Raw genomic sequence first — 15,648 nt, 5'->3', positions numbered from 1 at the left:
TATTGTCCATGGGGTTTTCTTGGCAAGGATACTGGAGTGGGTTGCCATTTCCTTCTCCAGTGGACCACATTTTGTCAGAACTGTCTGTCATGACCTGTCCGTCTTGGGTGGCCCTGCACGGTATAGCTCATGGCTTCACTGAGTTACGCAAGCCCCTTCGCCACGACAAGGCAGTGATCCATGAAGAGGGGTGAATACTAGTCAGCTACTATACAGAGCTGACTCTGGAGTGGCTGCTGTCAGCTGTGACATACTTCCACCAAAAGCTACAGTTGAAGTGTGGTCATCTCCCGCTATAATCCTGAAACTTTAGAAGGTCCACACCATTTTGAGCTGTTAAATTCAGCAGGACTTTCCTTCTATAATGCTTCTTAATATTTTTTTAAAAATAATTAATCTCATTATTCCAGTGAAATATCCAGAGGTTATTGGCAAATACCACAATTAGATATTGAACAGGCAAATCGTGAATCTAATACTAATATTAAGAGGGGTCATTCCTTTTGCATTTGACGGTCAGTGAGGCAATGGGCAGGGGTCAGGGTCTGAACACATATTTGCATATGCACCAGCAGGTAAACATAAACTCTGTTCCCCTTCAACCACATACCCATACTTTCACTAGTATACACATTCATGCTTTCTTATGCATGCACAAAAACACAACTCATCCATAGATACAACAACTTAAAGTAATCTCAAAAACATCCGTGTCCCTGGGCGTGAAAGTACAATTAAGACTGCTTGTTTGTGATCTCAGATGTGTTGGTAGTGTTTTCCTCACACCTCTGCTGATGAGGGATAAACTGGGCAGCAAGGAAAAGCAGATGAGAGCTCCCCAGTGCGTATAGGTTGTGTCTGAGGCTCAGCTGCAGGCGACTAGGCTGTGGGTTATCCATCTATGAACTGTATGATTAACTACAGATGTTCTTTGCTCCCACAGCACCCTGTGCATCACCAGATCAGATCTGGAGGACTAAGGAATCTTCCAGGACAAGACAGCAGTTCACTTGTAGAAGCAGAATACATATTAATCTGTATATATGTTATCTGTCTATATTTGAAAAATCACATAATTTCCATCTCTTTCACATATTTTTACAGTCAAAAAACAATTTCCCTGAGGAAATTGTTTTGTTTGCATTTTTTACTTTGGCATGGATAATGGAATACCTCTCCAGTGTGAAAATTTAGAAAATTTGGCTTTCATCTAGTAAGAATCATGTTGTTTATCCTGAGGGAGGGAAATACGCAAGTAAAAAAAAAAAAAATCCACAGAGTGAGTTTCATGTTAAGATTATATTTAAAATAAAGGATATGCTTGTTGGATGTATGCATTTCTGTGCTTTTCCTTACCGTGCTGTAAGTCCAGTGAGAATCTATGCAGTCATTTGTTATTCCTGAGCAGAAACATGCCTCACAGCCCTGGGGGTTGTCTTGCTGCAAGTTGAAGAAGCCTGGTTTACAGCGATCACAGTTCCTTCCTTCAACATAGACCTAGGAATTCACAGGAGAATATTAGATTTTCTGTCATGCAGGAAAAGTAAATCTAGCTGCCTCTTGTTTCTTTTGCTTTGTTTAATGCATCATGAATATATTTAAAGATATATTTCTGTCAATAGGCAAGTTACAAAAGATCCCAAATTATATCCCAGAGGACATCTGAGTGCCCCAGCCACCACTTTTTAACTAACTATCATTCTGATTGATCTAAGCCAAGAGGAGACCACCACCACATTCAACATTATGACCAACACAGGATATCTGGTTTGCCTATAGATATATTTATTGTGAAGCAGGAAGCCACAATCCTAGCCCCTTGTAGTGTGCATAAACTATACCAGCATTCCACAACATAGTTTTTGCCAGGTGTGCTAAGAATTCTCAGCCAAAGCTTTTGGCACCAAGCTGGGGAAACCTTGTATATACAGTATAGGAACCACCTCACTATCTTGATCTACTTCATTTTCAAAAATGTGTAGGCTGTACTTTCATTTGTCTTCCACTGAAACAATTGCAGACCATTTCCAGTAATACAGTCCTTGCTCTACAGTCTGAAAATGTTTTTAAAGAGGAAAGAAGGTGATAGGAACATTGACACTCTAGTGTGCAGTTTTGTTATGGTGAGCTGCTTTTATATATGTTGCTTGAACAGAAATGCAAAGGGTTAAACCATATATTTCTTTGAAGAGATAGATGCTATTTTTCCCTCCTGTATAGTAAGTGCAGGGATTTGCCACGGGCTATAACTCCTTCTTCCTGCTCTGGTCCCAATTTGGATCACAGTTTTTATGCCATAATGTCACTCTACTCTCCAATTCAGCCAAGAACGGATTATTTTAGAAAGATGTTCATCAAAAATATTGTGCACATTATTATAATTGCTGCAGTGTGCTATGCCAAGTATAGTTGACTGCAGGCCAGCGAAGGCTGACCCTCTTATGGAAATCATGGTTCTCTAGCTAAAGCCAGCATTGTGATCTCTACTGATATACATCTATCAAAAATAATTCACTTGCCTTACAGCCAAAGAACTGGATGAATGTACAGAAAGCAATCCTAGAAGTGTGTGTGTGTGTGTGTGTGTGTGTGTGTGTGTATGTATGTATGTATGTATGTATGTATGTATTTCACATATAGGGCCACTCATCTACCAAAGCCATTGTGGGATGTGAACAGATTAAAAACAACAATATCAGAATATATAACATAAGAATAATCAATTTGCGACCCCTAAAAAAAAATCTCACTAGCAACAGACACACTTGAATCTACTTCAGATTAGCACCCTGGGCCAAGTGCCTAGGGAAGAGCCAGGTCTTCATGGCTTTTCAGAGGGCCAAGGAGGTTGGGCCCTCTCTGTTGTGGGGATAGGCTGAATATCCTCCAGGAGTATCTAAATGCCAAATAGCTGCAATTTTGAAAAATATGCATATATTGTACACTTCCTTTTAACCTATATTCTGCTCTTGAGGGGAAATTACAAGTATCCCATTTTTACAAAGACTTTATCTCTGTGGTGAAGGTGTTCCTGAAACACTAGCCTCCATTCTTTTATATTGTTCCTGTTACAAAGATGTCTGATTTCAGCTAATAATACCACATCTAGTCAAATTTCCAAGCTGCTTGGATCCACTTTATTTGCAAGTGTTACTTTCTGAACTAATATGTGATTTTATCTTTTTTAATGTGGCTAAGTTTTGTTTCACTGTTTGTAAAATACACCACACCTTGACAACACCACTTTTATAATTATTTGGGTTGTACTGCCTCACAATTTGTTTTCTTTCTGTTTTTAAGCTGGTCTATGACTGTAACAAAGTACCTATCTATCTCACATTGACTTATCTCACACTGGAATAGTACTGAGGTGTTGTAATATGTGAAATCCATGTAAAATTGCTTCTGTCTGACACTTTCTAACTTTAGCATACTAGAAAGGCATCTGGATAGAAATGCATTCTAGGCTTTTTTCAGTGGTTTATATTAACCATGGCCCATACCAGACCATTCTTATTAATATAATGCCCCCACTCTCCTGGCCTTCTGAAAAGGTATAAAAACATGGCTATGGCAGATGGCCTGGGGACCTGATGGGGGCTTGCATTGCTGGAGTTGGCCCGTGGGATGATTGATACTGCTTCTCCCATCTTCTTGATTTGTATCTTGTTTTTATAGATTTGTTGTTTGTGTTTTCATCGGGGGTATTTGTATTTTTATATTTTTATTGTCTTCGTTTTTAATTGTAAGCTGCCCAGAATCACCCTCTGGGGGAGATGGGCAGCATATAAATTTAATAATAAATAAAATAAATAAAAATAAATATTGTTTTGTATTCATGATAAAGTTGTCCATGTTGGTTTGTTTGTTAGATTTATATCCCACCTTTTCTCCAAGAGCTCAGAGTAGCTTACATAAGGATTTCCCTTCATTTTATCTCCTCAACAACCCAGTGCAAGAGAATGACTGGCCCAAAGTCATCCAGTTTACACAGATGACATAGATTTGAATAAATCAGGTCTCCCTGATGCTGGTCGAATAAATTATGTATTCATTTATTATTTAAGAAACTTATATGGCCACACATTTTATATATAATAACCTTGGGCAGCTCACAAAAACAGCCATAAAAAACAAAAGGCAACAATAAAACAGCCTGTGTCAATAGGCTTGGGGATCTCAAAGAAATGGTGAATTGATGAGATGACTACATTGTCTGTAACATCAAAGATGCTCTCTCCAAGTCTTAATAATATTGATTTTTTGTAAAAAAAAATATGGAATGTTTTTAACCTTGTTCACTTTATAGCTTCTGTTTTACTCTACGCCGCTCAGAGTCATATATCTGAGGTGCTCTCTGAGCTTGGTTGTTTGCTTGCAGATGTTTCGTTACCTGACTAGGTAACATCATCAGTGCTGGTGAGTGTGGGGTTTGCTCCCTGTTATACAATAGCTTGCCCTGCCAATGTTGATGGGGGTGCGGTTTTCTCCTTGGTAGTTCCTTGATTAGGGTACTGTTTTCTGCTTGTTTGTCTGGTGTTAATCCCTACTTATCTGAGTGCTGACTGCTGGAAAGGATGTGTTCTGATCTTTTTGTTTCCTTCTTAGCTTTCTTATTGTCTCTTTTGAATAGTGTATAAATGTGGTTTATCTCTATGTGTATATTTATGGCTGAATCAACAGATATCAATAGACACATCGGTCATCAATAGGCATATCAGCCATCAGTAGATGCATCAATAGATATAGCCACCGATCAACCACATTTACACACTAGCAGCTACATAAATATGATAAAGAAAGAAAGAAAACCAACATCAGAGAAAAACAACCCCAATTGTGCCAGAACCATTCTCCCATACATTGACATTTACATCTGCTGGGCTCCAGTCTCACACTAGCCCAATGCTCAGGGCAAAGGCCAGCTCTTCAAGGTCTTGTAGGAGGGTGGGGGCCTATTATGAAGAGTTTGTTTCTGTTACAAGTTTTTCTGTCAATATTTAGGTGCACATAAACAAATGAAATGATGAGAAACAATGATTTTTTATACTCTCAAATATTATCTGTTTTATGTAAAACCATTATTTGGGGGGAAAAAAGCTGCTTTAACAAAAATAACTTGCTGGCATACTTCTGAGTAACTACTTAAGATTAAAAGATCAAATCCACATCAAAAGGACTTCAAGGGGCAGTGTCATATTTTGATACGCTGGCACCTCCAGAAGTACTTAAAAGAAAGAGAACAGGTTACAGATGAAAAGTTTATACTCACTAAACATTAAAAAAATAAAAAAAAATTGCAATCCATACCTTGCATCTGCAGGGTCCTTGACAAGGATCATCATTTAAGCTGCCTTTCAGAGAGCAATTGCAGGGCACACAGTAAGGAAAGTCTTTGTAACCCAATGCACACCGATCACACCTCTCTCCTCCAAAACCTGGTTTACAGTGACAAGATCCAGGATGCATACCTGCAGCAAGATCGAGCCAGCACCAAGTTCAACCTTATTAATGCAAGGGAAACTGAAATCTAAATGATTTGTAACGGGGAAAGTTATCTAAGTGTGGAAAATCAGGATCTAAATCAGATTCCTTTCCATCATGTTTAATTGGTGGGGGGCGGCCTCTCAGAGGATGATTTTGAACAACTGGCAATAAAAAAAAAATGAATTTAATGGCATCTAGCAGGACATTGGTTAATAAAAGGAGCACTAGGCTCCAGCAGTGACGCTGATACTAATGAGAAACAGTTACTGAAATAGGAATTCTTAGAAACAATACTGACATCATTGTCTTTTTCAACCCTTCTGGATAGTACAAACAACTTGCAGGCATGGTGCCTGCCACATGCAGTCTGGTCCTGCCTCAGCTGACATCTTCTCTCCATTGCTAGGCAACGTTCTCTGGTTCCTTTATTGCTTTCCCACATTTTGGGTCAGATCGAGTGTAGCGTGCTGTATCTGGGTCATTTCCTCTCAAAAAAGCAGTAATGATACCTTCCTATGTCTTGGACATGGAAGACCCTTCTCCGAACTTTTAACATGAACATACTTGAGCTTTGATTTATTTTTCCTTTGCCACAGTGTAGTCATGTGAGATGCTTGTTAATAGCAGTATAAACTTTTATCAGTATAAGAACAGCTTTTAGTTTCTTGCCAGGTAGAGGACAGTGAGAAGTTGATGCAGCAGGAGACATGCGGTAGTGATTCAAGCAGTGCAAGATCAAAGCTTGGAAAATCCTTATGTCATCTAAATGACTACGTTTATCTATACAACTAGGTCCCGGCCAGTCTATGGATTCTGACTTTACATAAACCTGCTGCAAACACAATAATGTAATCCTTTCTTTATTGCAGTGATAATGGTACTGATAATGATCCTAGAGTACTTTGCTGCCATTATAACTGCATCCCACAATCCTCTACATTAATGCACAGAAAGACATGAGGTGTAAGCTTTAACTTGGCAGAGAACCATTTAATATCATCCCATCCCATTATCCTCCAGGAACAGAGTGTTCTTATTCCCCTTGGGCTGATAATTCAGAGACAGATTTTATTTCACTTCAAATAAACATTTTTCCTCACTGAAAACTGCAAGCACACACAGTCAATTTCAGTACACCTAATATACATTCATACCAATTTGCAAATACAAAAATAAAAGCATTTTCCAGCCCTTCCTTCAAATAAGGACTAACTTTTTCCAGCTTATATAGATTGAACAAAATTGGGGTTTTGGTGTTGTTTTTTGGGACATATGATATGGACAGCAAGCATTTATCCTTACTTCATTTAAGAAGTCTCTAAGAGTGATTCATTATTAACAGTATAGTGTTGTTTCTTCTTGTTCCTCAAGTTGACAATACCATTTTTTAACTCTCCCTCCCTGAAAGGGTTCAGCAAATAAGCAAATGAGTTTTTATTATAGGTACTAAAGCTAAATGTTTTATTCTCTCTTAAAATAAATCCCCACTGTGTACCTTCATACTGGCAGAAGGACATTGTCTTCATGTATTAAAGAGGACTTTCCATCTAATATATTTATCAGACTCCTGCTTCTTTTGCACTTTTCCCTTATAAGTCTTTAGAGCATCTTTTTAAATTTTCCATATATTTGCCTATGTGATCACATCAAAGAGATAATAGAATCAATACTATTCTATTCAATCTGCCTCACAGAAAAATAAATTCCTCGTGAGACCTGTAGCATCCTTACCTAATCTAATACTAGCAACAACCAACCTTAAAAAATTGCTCTCAGTTGTTTCAGGCCACAGTACAAACTGTGTGCAGCTATCAGAAACACCACTTAGATATTACTAAGACTACGGTATAATTTTATGTAGCTAATAATGTGTCATCTCACAAATGGTCTTATTCTGGTTTTCAAGTGCAAACAAGAATGGAGAAAATAATATTGGGGATTTGAATTATAGCTAATTGCCATCTCAAGAGAAGAAATATTGCTCTTGGCAAAATGATTTTTAAAAAATTCTTTAGAATGATGTAAATGTATGGTTCAGATGTAGAACTATTTTCAAAAGATGATTGTGCACTGCACACCAGGGGAAATATATTTTGTGTGTGTTTTCATAGAGGTCTTTAACAATAGCTTTCCAAAAAATAAAAAGGTAAGATGGAGAAAAGAAGAAAAATTAAAAGTCCATTGGGAAAAGATTTCCACCTCCCTTTGCAAATGTCACAACATAGCAATACCAAAAGAAAACATGAGAGACAACAGCTTGGGTCTCTGAGGGGAGGCTCTGCAGGAACAGAGGCAAGCAGATTTAAAAAGGCCTCTTGCGGGATGATGTTTATCAGAGAACTAGCATACTGAAAAGACGCTACTGCTTAACATTAATTTAGAAAATGTGGGAAATAATGCTTAATATCAGTCAAGCATCTCACCTCCTGTAGCTTGTTTTTCATCCTTGACACAAGTGCCATCTAAAGAGCCCTTAGAATAACAGTGACATGGCTGGCATGGCTGGTGATCCCTTGGATGAAGCTATGGAAGCAAAATCAAAGCAATGAAGTGATCTGCTGACCCTCCTGATCACGCAACTTACCATAATTATGAAGCTCAAGCACTAGCCTATACTTTGTTCCAAAGCGTAATAGATTCCATGCCTTTTCCTATTGATGGTTTTAATAATGTGACATGGACTTACTGACCAAAAATGGGATTTGCAAATTTACATCTTTATCCATTCAAACTGAATTAATAGCAGAAGTCCTGTTCTTTCATTGTGTCCCTTTATGTCAACACAATTTATTTTTATAATCCCTATGAAACTCTCCTTTTGTTTTCCCACTGTGAAAGACAACTAGTAGGCTATAGGGATTAGACTAAATACAATTCACAGTGTTGTGTTTTTTCACTTAATAAGGTAGCATCTGAAATGATGTTTTGGAATTCAAAGGACAGAGTTATGAATCCTTTACCCCTTTTGGCCTGAAGTATCCATCAATGCATGTCTCACAATTGATGCCCGCAGTGTTCTGAGTACAGTTAATGCATACTCCGCCTCCAGTGTATTCTCCATGGATATTCAAACTCTGCTTTCTGTCTGCCACAGTCTGGTCATAGTAACATTCTTCTGCCTTCCCATGGCAGTTGCAAGCTAGAGAGAAGGAGAAGTGTATTAACAAACATCACATCAGTCTGCAAGCATGTAGAAACATTTTTTTCCTAGGAATTAACAATATTCATTCATTGTTTTGATGCTAGCGCAGCAGCGATTTTCAACTCTTTGAATTAATAAGTAGCCACTCACAAATTATGCTGAGGGATTCATTTTACTATTACATTTCCAAATCATCTGTTAAGAGAAGGATCTTCAATGCCTTTTCCAGACCTTGTCCTCTGACAATACCGAAGTACCATTTTAAAATCTGTGTAGACTTCCAACATTTTCTAAGTCACTGTTGAAAAAAATGTTACTATTGGAAGGCTATTATTTATGGAAATGCTCCTGGTACTCCAGAATGATGGCACCTCATTTATTCTGGCCTGTTATAAGCTATTATGGCCTACAATTGATTTTAAACTTATACCATAAGAAATGTGTTAGTTTTCAAGATGCTAAGACTATCTTGTTTTTATTACAACATGCTAACATGATTAGCTTTTAAAAATAGTCATTCACTATTAGTTGTAAGTTGTATTTACTAGGAACTTGGTTATATTAACACAAAAAGTTAAACAAACTTAAAGGGATGCAATCCAAACAAATTAACCACTAGTATGTCCCATTATTTTTAATGCAAATATGTATTTAATTTATCCCACCGAGATAAATGTATTGCACATATTAAAGTTAGATTAATCCTCAATAAAATCTATATACTTTCACAGTATCTACAAACATGACATCACCATCATCAAGTATGTGTAATTAACTGATCTCATTATCTGGTGCAATTATAATTTAAAATCTTTATTTCCAATCTCAATCTGCTTTTTCCCCTAAGAACCATAGAGAAACTCATATATAGTTTTTTCCAATTTCTCATCCAAATCACATGATGATCACTGATGGATATTTTTGAAGCAGAACTAGATGTGACTATATCACAATGAATATACAGGTAAGCCCTTTGGTTTTGATGTATGTTATAAATCACATCCAATGAATTATTTCTATTACCTTCACATTCATGTTTTACAAGAAAAGTCCCAGCTTGCCAACGTCTCTGATTAAATCCAGGGCAACACCGATCACAGCTTTCTCCACAAGTATTATGTTCACATGCACACGAAGATCTCTATTGGAATATGATAGGAGAAAAATAGAATAGAACAGAACAGAACAGAACAGAACAACTATAAAGCTGGACAATCAGAAAATATAAAACAGTGCCTTGGTAACATACTGGATGAAGCCATGATATGCATGCAGACTATGATCCCATCAAGATATCTGATGGATCAGCAGATTACATGGTTCTATTTTATCCTATCCTGTCTTTCTCATGTATTCCATTTCTGCCAGAAAAGAAGTAGCTTTTCCAGTAGTGGAAGGGCAAATACCAATACCAATACCAATACCAATACCAATACCAATACCAATACCAATACCAATACCAATACTTTAATGGCCAAGTATAAAACATACGCAAGGAATTTATCTTCGGTGATAACAGCAAAATCAACGGTAATCTTGATATAACCCATGTAAGATAAGTGTGATGTTTAAGGCAAATAAATAGGCTCAAGTTTAAATCAAACACAAGGAAATCTAGAGAAGAATTAGATGCCAGTAGGCAATCCCAATGGTTTAGAGCAGGGGCAGCCAACTCAGTTTTGGTTCTAAATCTTCCACCATTGGCAAATTAATCCAAAAGGAATGTGGCTGTCACATCTCCATGATGATGGCATTAACTGTCAAGGAATCCTGAAAATCTCAGGTTAACTTAGATCTGTCAGGGAATGCTCTCAGAGCATTTTAAACTTTCTGTATGGTTACAGCAGACAAATTCAACTGTCTTTATACAATAATCTTCCCAGCCTATCTATTCAGATAAGGTTTGACAGAGTATAGAATTGCTTATAATGAATAAACTGTCAGTGAAATTTAGGGTCACTTGTACCCTTATTTCAAAGATAGTTTCTTGGGAAAATGCTTACTTCTTTGGAATGTATATCAGTTTAGATCAGGCCTGCTAAAAGGGGAACATATGGTAAACAGAAAAAGTTTTTTAATACATGATATGTTAGGCTTTCAAACTTTTGATCTCAGATAGTTCTAAAAAGCATCTAAGTGATCACTGATGGATATTTTTGAAGCAGCTGTTTAATACGGTGCTAGTTAATACAATTTTGATCATACAGTGTTCTTTTGTAGCTAGAAAATCTCTCTCTCTCTCTCTCTGTCATACACACACACACGCACGCACGCATGCACGCACACCAATTCTGAGAAATTATTTTAGAAAATGCAAATGCAAATAAAATGATTTTTTTTCAGTCAATCAAGCCAAGTAATTAAGAAAACATACGATTCCTCCCACCAATAATTCTCTCTGCTGATGGAAAGCAGCTATCAATGAGATTGATAATGGCATGATTTTCTGTAATTTCTCCCACCCCTTCTCCAGATTTCAGGGGCTTGATGGAACACCTGGAATAGTTGTGGGGGCAAGAGAATTACTGAAAGTCATATCCTTTGTAGACAGAATTAATGGAATTCAGTGGTAAGGTTCCAGTCCTTTACACATTTATTATATCCCTTGCACATTACTGTTAAACTTAATAAAGCTTATTTTCAAGTTAACATGCAGAAGAGCGAGAGTCTTTCAAAATTTGATATGCCTGAAAATTAAGTTATTTTCTCTCTCAGCCATAATGTTGAGAACATTCGGGATGTCCTGTAATCAAGACAAAAGGAGACTGCATGTATGTGTACTGTATATCCCATTTCATATTAGGACTGAATTGAAAAATACATACATTTGTGGCTGGATTCAATGGACATGCTTTTGCATGGCCATAACAGATGCACATTCCTCCCGCTGAGATATCTTTCACAGAATAATAGTACTGAAAATGAAATTAGAAAGATACATGCTGTTATTATGTTGCAAACTGAACACAAGAAAGTATCATTTTGGTTCCATAATCAAAAGCTTAAAAAAAGGTGGGGGCAAATGCTTTGCTTCACAAAAGTCAAGAAATAAATTAATTTATACTGAACAGTATTGGATTACTATGAACAATAGTTTGGTAGTAAGGTTCTAGGTCTTTGGATAAAAGAACTGTAGTCCTTCTGCATTCCTAGAGGGGTTTTCCTAAATCCCAAACAAGGCCGTGCTGGCATAAATTATGCTGAAGTACTGTGGACAAGGGAGAAATTTTCCCCAACTGTGTTTTCCTCGATACGCTTTTATGCAAAAAAATGGATCCAGTCATTCAGGACATTGGAGATGATTCAGTGAGCTTCAGAAGTAAGGGAAAATCAGTAAATATCACCTCTCCTTCTTCCAGTGAACGTCTCAATTGAAAACCCCCTCTTTGTACCTCCTACAATGTGAAGGAACCCTTCTTTACATAGAATGGACATCCAGAATCCAAGCCATCATCAAAGAGGCAAGCTTACTTAAAAGTGTGTTTGAAAGTGAAACCTTCCTCATGCAATAGTTGTTTCACTAAATTTCACTAATTCACTGGATAACATAAAACTTCCTGTGACTATTAAAGTATTTACTTGCATTTCTTGCATCATTTTCTTGCACGGAAGCCACACCTTATGATCCTCTACAGTATAAATGGTCATCAGAGATCAATAATGCATATATTTAGATGACCTGAGAGTAGAGCATTCATGACCTCCAGTTCATTCGTAGAGTCATATTTCTGGAAGGGTCATCTGAAGCAATTATTACTGCTTTCTAAACAGCATGGGTACATTTTTCCAGCTTTCCATAAAGGCATTCAAGACAGCACTTCAATTATTTGCCACCTTTAAAATATGCCAATCTTAACAAAAGAAAAAGCGAAAAGATATTATTTTTAAAGCCTTGTATAAAAGTACTGTCATGTATCACTTGTTACTACAATTGTCCATGTGGGGAGAAGGGGGACAGGTAATCAAATATGTACCATGACATAAATGCCATCCCTTATGTACTTGCACAAAATCTTTCTCAACCACTTGTCTTGCCATTTTGGCATTGGGATTAGAAGTGAACATCTAGGCTTGTCAAAAATTTCTTTGCGGCCATTAGAAACATTCAGCCAGGGGTGAGTCCAGATGGAAGATTCTTGTGCTATCAGTTAAAACAAATTGTGCAGTTATTCAATACTTTCCTCCTTTTGTTGAAACGAACAGACAGAAGAAGTGACAGAAAGCATGCGATGATTATAAATGGAGAATGATGCAGCTGGACCTCTAGTGAAATTCCATGAAGGAACTGCAAGTCAAAAGCACCAACAATTTTCAACTGAAGGCATATACAGAATTAAGAGCTACAGTATATATTGATGTAATAAGGAACGTATTAATTTTGTTAACTTAATTTTGTTTGTAAAATCTAATCTCCAACTTAAATTTCGGTATGAATACTGTTGTTGCAATGCTGCATAGAGAAGGAACCAAAGGATAATTCATGGAAATATCAAAGAAAACAAAACCATCTGACATTTTGAGGGGCTGAGCTATATTAACAGCCCTAATGATGTCAAATATCAACTCTGCTGTTATCATGGTTTGTGCTGATGACCATTAAAGAAAAAATATAAACAAAGATTTATGTTCTACATTTTTGTTGTTCTATTGCACAATGGAAAGCAACAAGGAAAGCAAAAACCTTGAAGAGATCTGGAAACCAATGAACTACCAAAAGAAGATTTGATGTTACATAAAATAAAAAGGTACAGGGCAGAAATTGAATGACACAAAGTTAAAGACACTTATGTGCTATTTCAGATAATGTATTTAATTTTAATCCATGTATACCAGCACATATTAGATTTTTTTTTATCCCACCTTTATTATTTCTATAAATAAGTCAAGGTGGTGAACATACTAAATTCCCCTTCCTCCTCCCATTTTCCCCACAACAACAACCGTGTGAGGTCAGTTGGGCTGAAAGAGAGTGACTGGCCCAAAGTCACCCAGCCAGTTTTTCATACCTAAGGCAGGACGAGAACTCACAGTCTCCTGGTTTCTAGGCCAGCACCTTAGCCACTAGACCAAACTGGCTTTATTAATATAAATATATTATTAATATATTATATTAATATATTACGTTAATACAATATTCTGGAAAATATCACAGTAGTCTGTATATAATGGAACATAGTTGTGCAAGGGACAATACTATAGTGATAGGATAGGAACAGAGAAGCTATCAAATCAAAAAAGCAGGGGATAAGGGGATTTTACATCCATTTCTTCTTGCAAATGTACTTAAAGATTTTTCAAACATAAACATTATTTATTAAAATACTTCAAAATTAAATGAAGTATAATTTGTGTATTTTATATATTACATATAAAGAAATGATAACCTTTCCTTGAAAATTATTTTATTAAAATATTTGAATTGTTTCAAGGTATGACAATACTTTAGAAAACATTGCAGTTTTGATCCATAAAAATCAAATACACAAAAATATATTTTTAAAAAGCTCTTTCTAGAAATAGTCGTATAAAACATTGGATTTACCTTGTCTGATTGCAATAAAACATCAGTATGTTTATTGGTAATTGGTAATTTTATGAAAGAATTATTTTTTACAACTAAATTTACTTATTTGCCAATTTGTATTCCTCTCAATCACAGAGTGACTCTAGGCAGCTTATACTATAGATTTAAAATAGTAGGTCAGTAACAGCTAAAAGAAACATACAAGACCAAAAGAGGACATCTCACATATCAGGAAGGAGAATAACACAAGTGTATTCCTGACCAGACTATGATTGGGGGGAAATCCCTCCATCCTATCCCAGGCCTTGACAAAAGAGCCCATTTTTTACAGCTTTGTGAAATCTCAGCGGGGTCAGGATGATAAGAATCTTAGAGGACACACTGTTCTATATGGCAGATGCCATATCAAGTAGGCAGGCCTTTTATGCCCCACAATGTGACAGTGCTTTACAACTGTGACCTGGAGCACACCGATTCTTCCAGATAAAGGTTGGGCAGAAACAACAGGAGAAAGATTGTCCCATAGATAACCAGACCTCAATCCTTTGGGCTTTACAGATCACAACCAACATCCTGAATTGCATCCAGAGGTCCATCAGTAGCCAATGCAACAGACAAAACAATAGTGTTACATGGGCAAAGCGAGAAGCTCCCATAACTACTCATGGAGCAGCACATTGGACCAGTTGTACCTTCTGACCTTCAAGGGTAGATAATTTCCCACAAAAGGTATATCAATAAGAAACTTCTATAGTAGAAAATATATAATCAACTGTATTCTTAAGCTGCCCACAGGCAGGCTTTTATGTGTTGATCTTGGAGGAGAACAGCAGTGTTTCTCTTCTCCTCCAACATTGCTTTCCCCAGACTAGTCCCAATCCTAATGATCTATCATCAGGATGGCACATTGGTGTAAATGTTTGTAACTGAGCAATAGTTTACAAAGAGTGGTGCTATATGGTTTAGAAATAAAATGGAATAGATTCTCAGAATGAATTGTTCATCATGTGAACTGATGCCTATGTTCCTGACTTTCCTATGCACATAAGAAGGGAAATATGGAAAAAACTCCAAAGATATACTTCAGCCTCAAGTTTGCATGCACCCATCCTGCTTTTCTTTTTCTTTTTGGTCTAAATAGGCACATCATAGAAAAACTGCTATTTGAGAAAGAAGAAAAACAGATGTTTCATAATTCTGAAATAGCATAATCCTTTTGGATTCTAGGCATTGTAACAGAGGCACAAAACGTACTACAAATGCACATTCTAGTATCTTTGCCAGGACTTACTCTCCTTGTGACTATTGGGTCAATTTCACTGGGATCTCTGTGTGCAAGCATCATTAAATCGGCATTTAGTGTCCGTATCCTCTGAAATCTTAAGCGAATATAACGAGCTGATGTAAACTCTAGCAGTGTCGGAGAAGGATCATCTGCACTTGGTCGCCCATTGATCAAGGATGTGTGAATCTACAAAGTAGAAGAAATAAGGAG

The 15,648-nt window shown here is 36.8% G+C and overlaps 1 protein-coding gene across 4 annotated transcripts in view; it reads right to left on the bottom strand.

Moving 5' to 3' along the window:
* LAMA2 (laminin subunit alpha 2) overlaps positions 1–15,648 on the bottom strand; it is a 426,899-nt gene that overhangs the window by 250,085 nt on the left and 161,166 nt on the right. For all 4 annotated transcript variants that reach the window (XM_088140697.1, XM_088140685.1, XM_088140689.1 and 1 more), the window contains exons 5-11: positions 15,445–15,624; positions 11,455–11,544; positions 9,653–9,770; positions 8,448–8,626; positions 7,911–8,010; positions 5,311–5,471; positions 1,357–1,497 (exon numbers count right to left, since the gene is read on the bottom strand). In XM_088140697.1, the coding sequence (XP_087996823.1) occupies positions 1,357–1,497; positions 5,311–5,471; positions 7,911–8,010; positions 8,448–8,626; positions 9,653–9,770; positions 11,455–11,544; positions 15,445–15,624 (969 nt within the window). The remainder of the gene's footprint in view (positions 1–1,356; positions 1,498–5,310; positions 5,472–7,910; positions 8,011–8,447; positions 8,627–9,652; positions 9,771–11,454; positions 11,545–15,444; positions 15,625–15,648) is intronic.

The sequence above is a fragment of the Python bivittatus genome, unplaced genomic scaffold (assembly GCF_059951505.1).
Source record: "Python bivittatus isolate LINGU-HERP-01145 unplaced genomic scaffold, Pbiv_v1 ctg000020_np1212, whole genome shotgun sequence".
Taxonomy (NCBI): domain Eukaryota; kingdom Metazoa; phylum Chordata; class Lepidosauria; order Squamata; family Pythonidae; genus Python; species Python bivittatus.
This window is presented reverse-complemented; position numbering and strand designations above follow the sequence as displayed.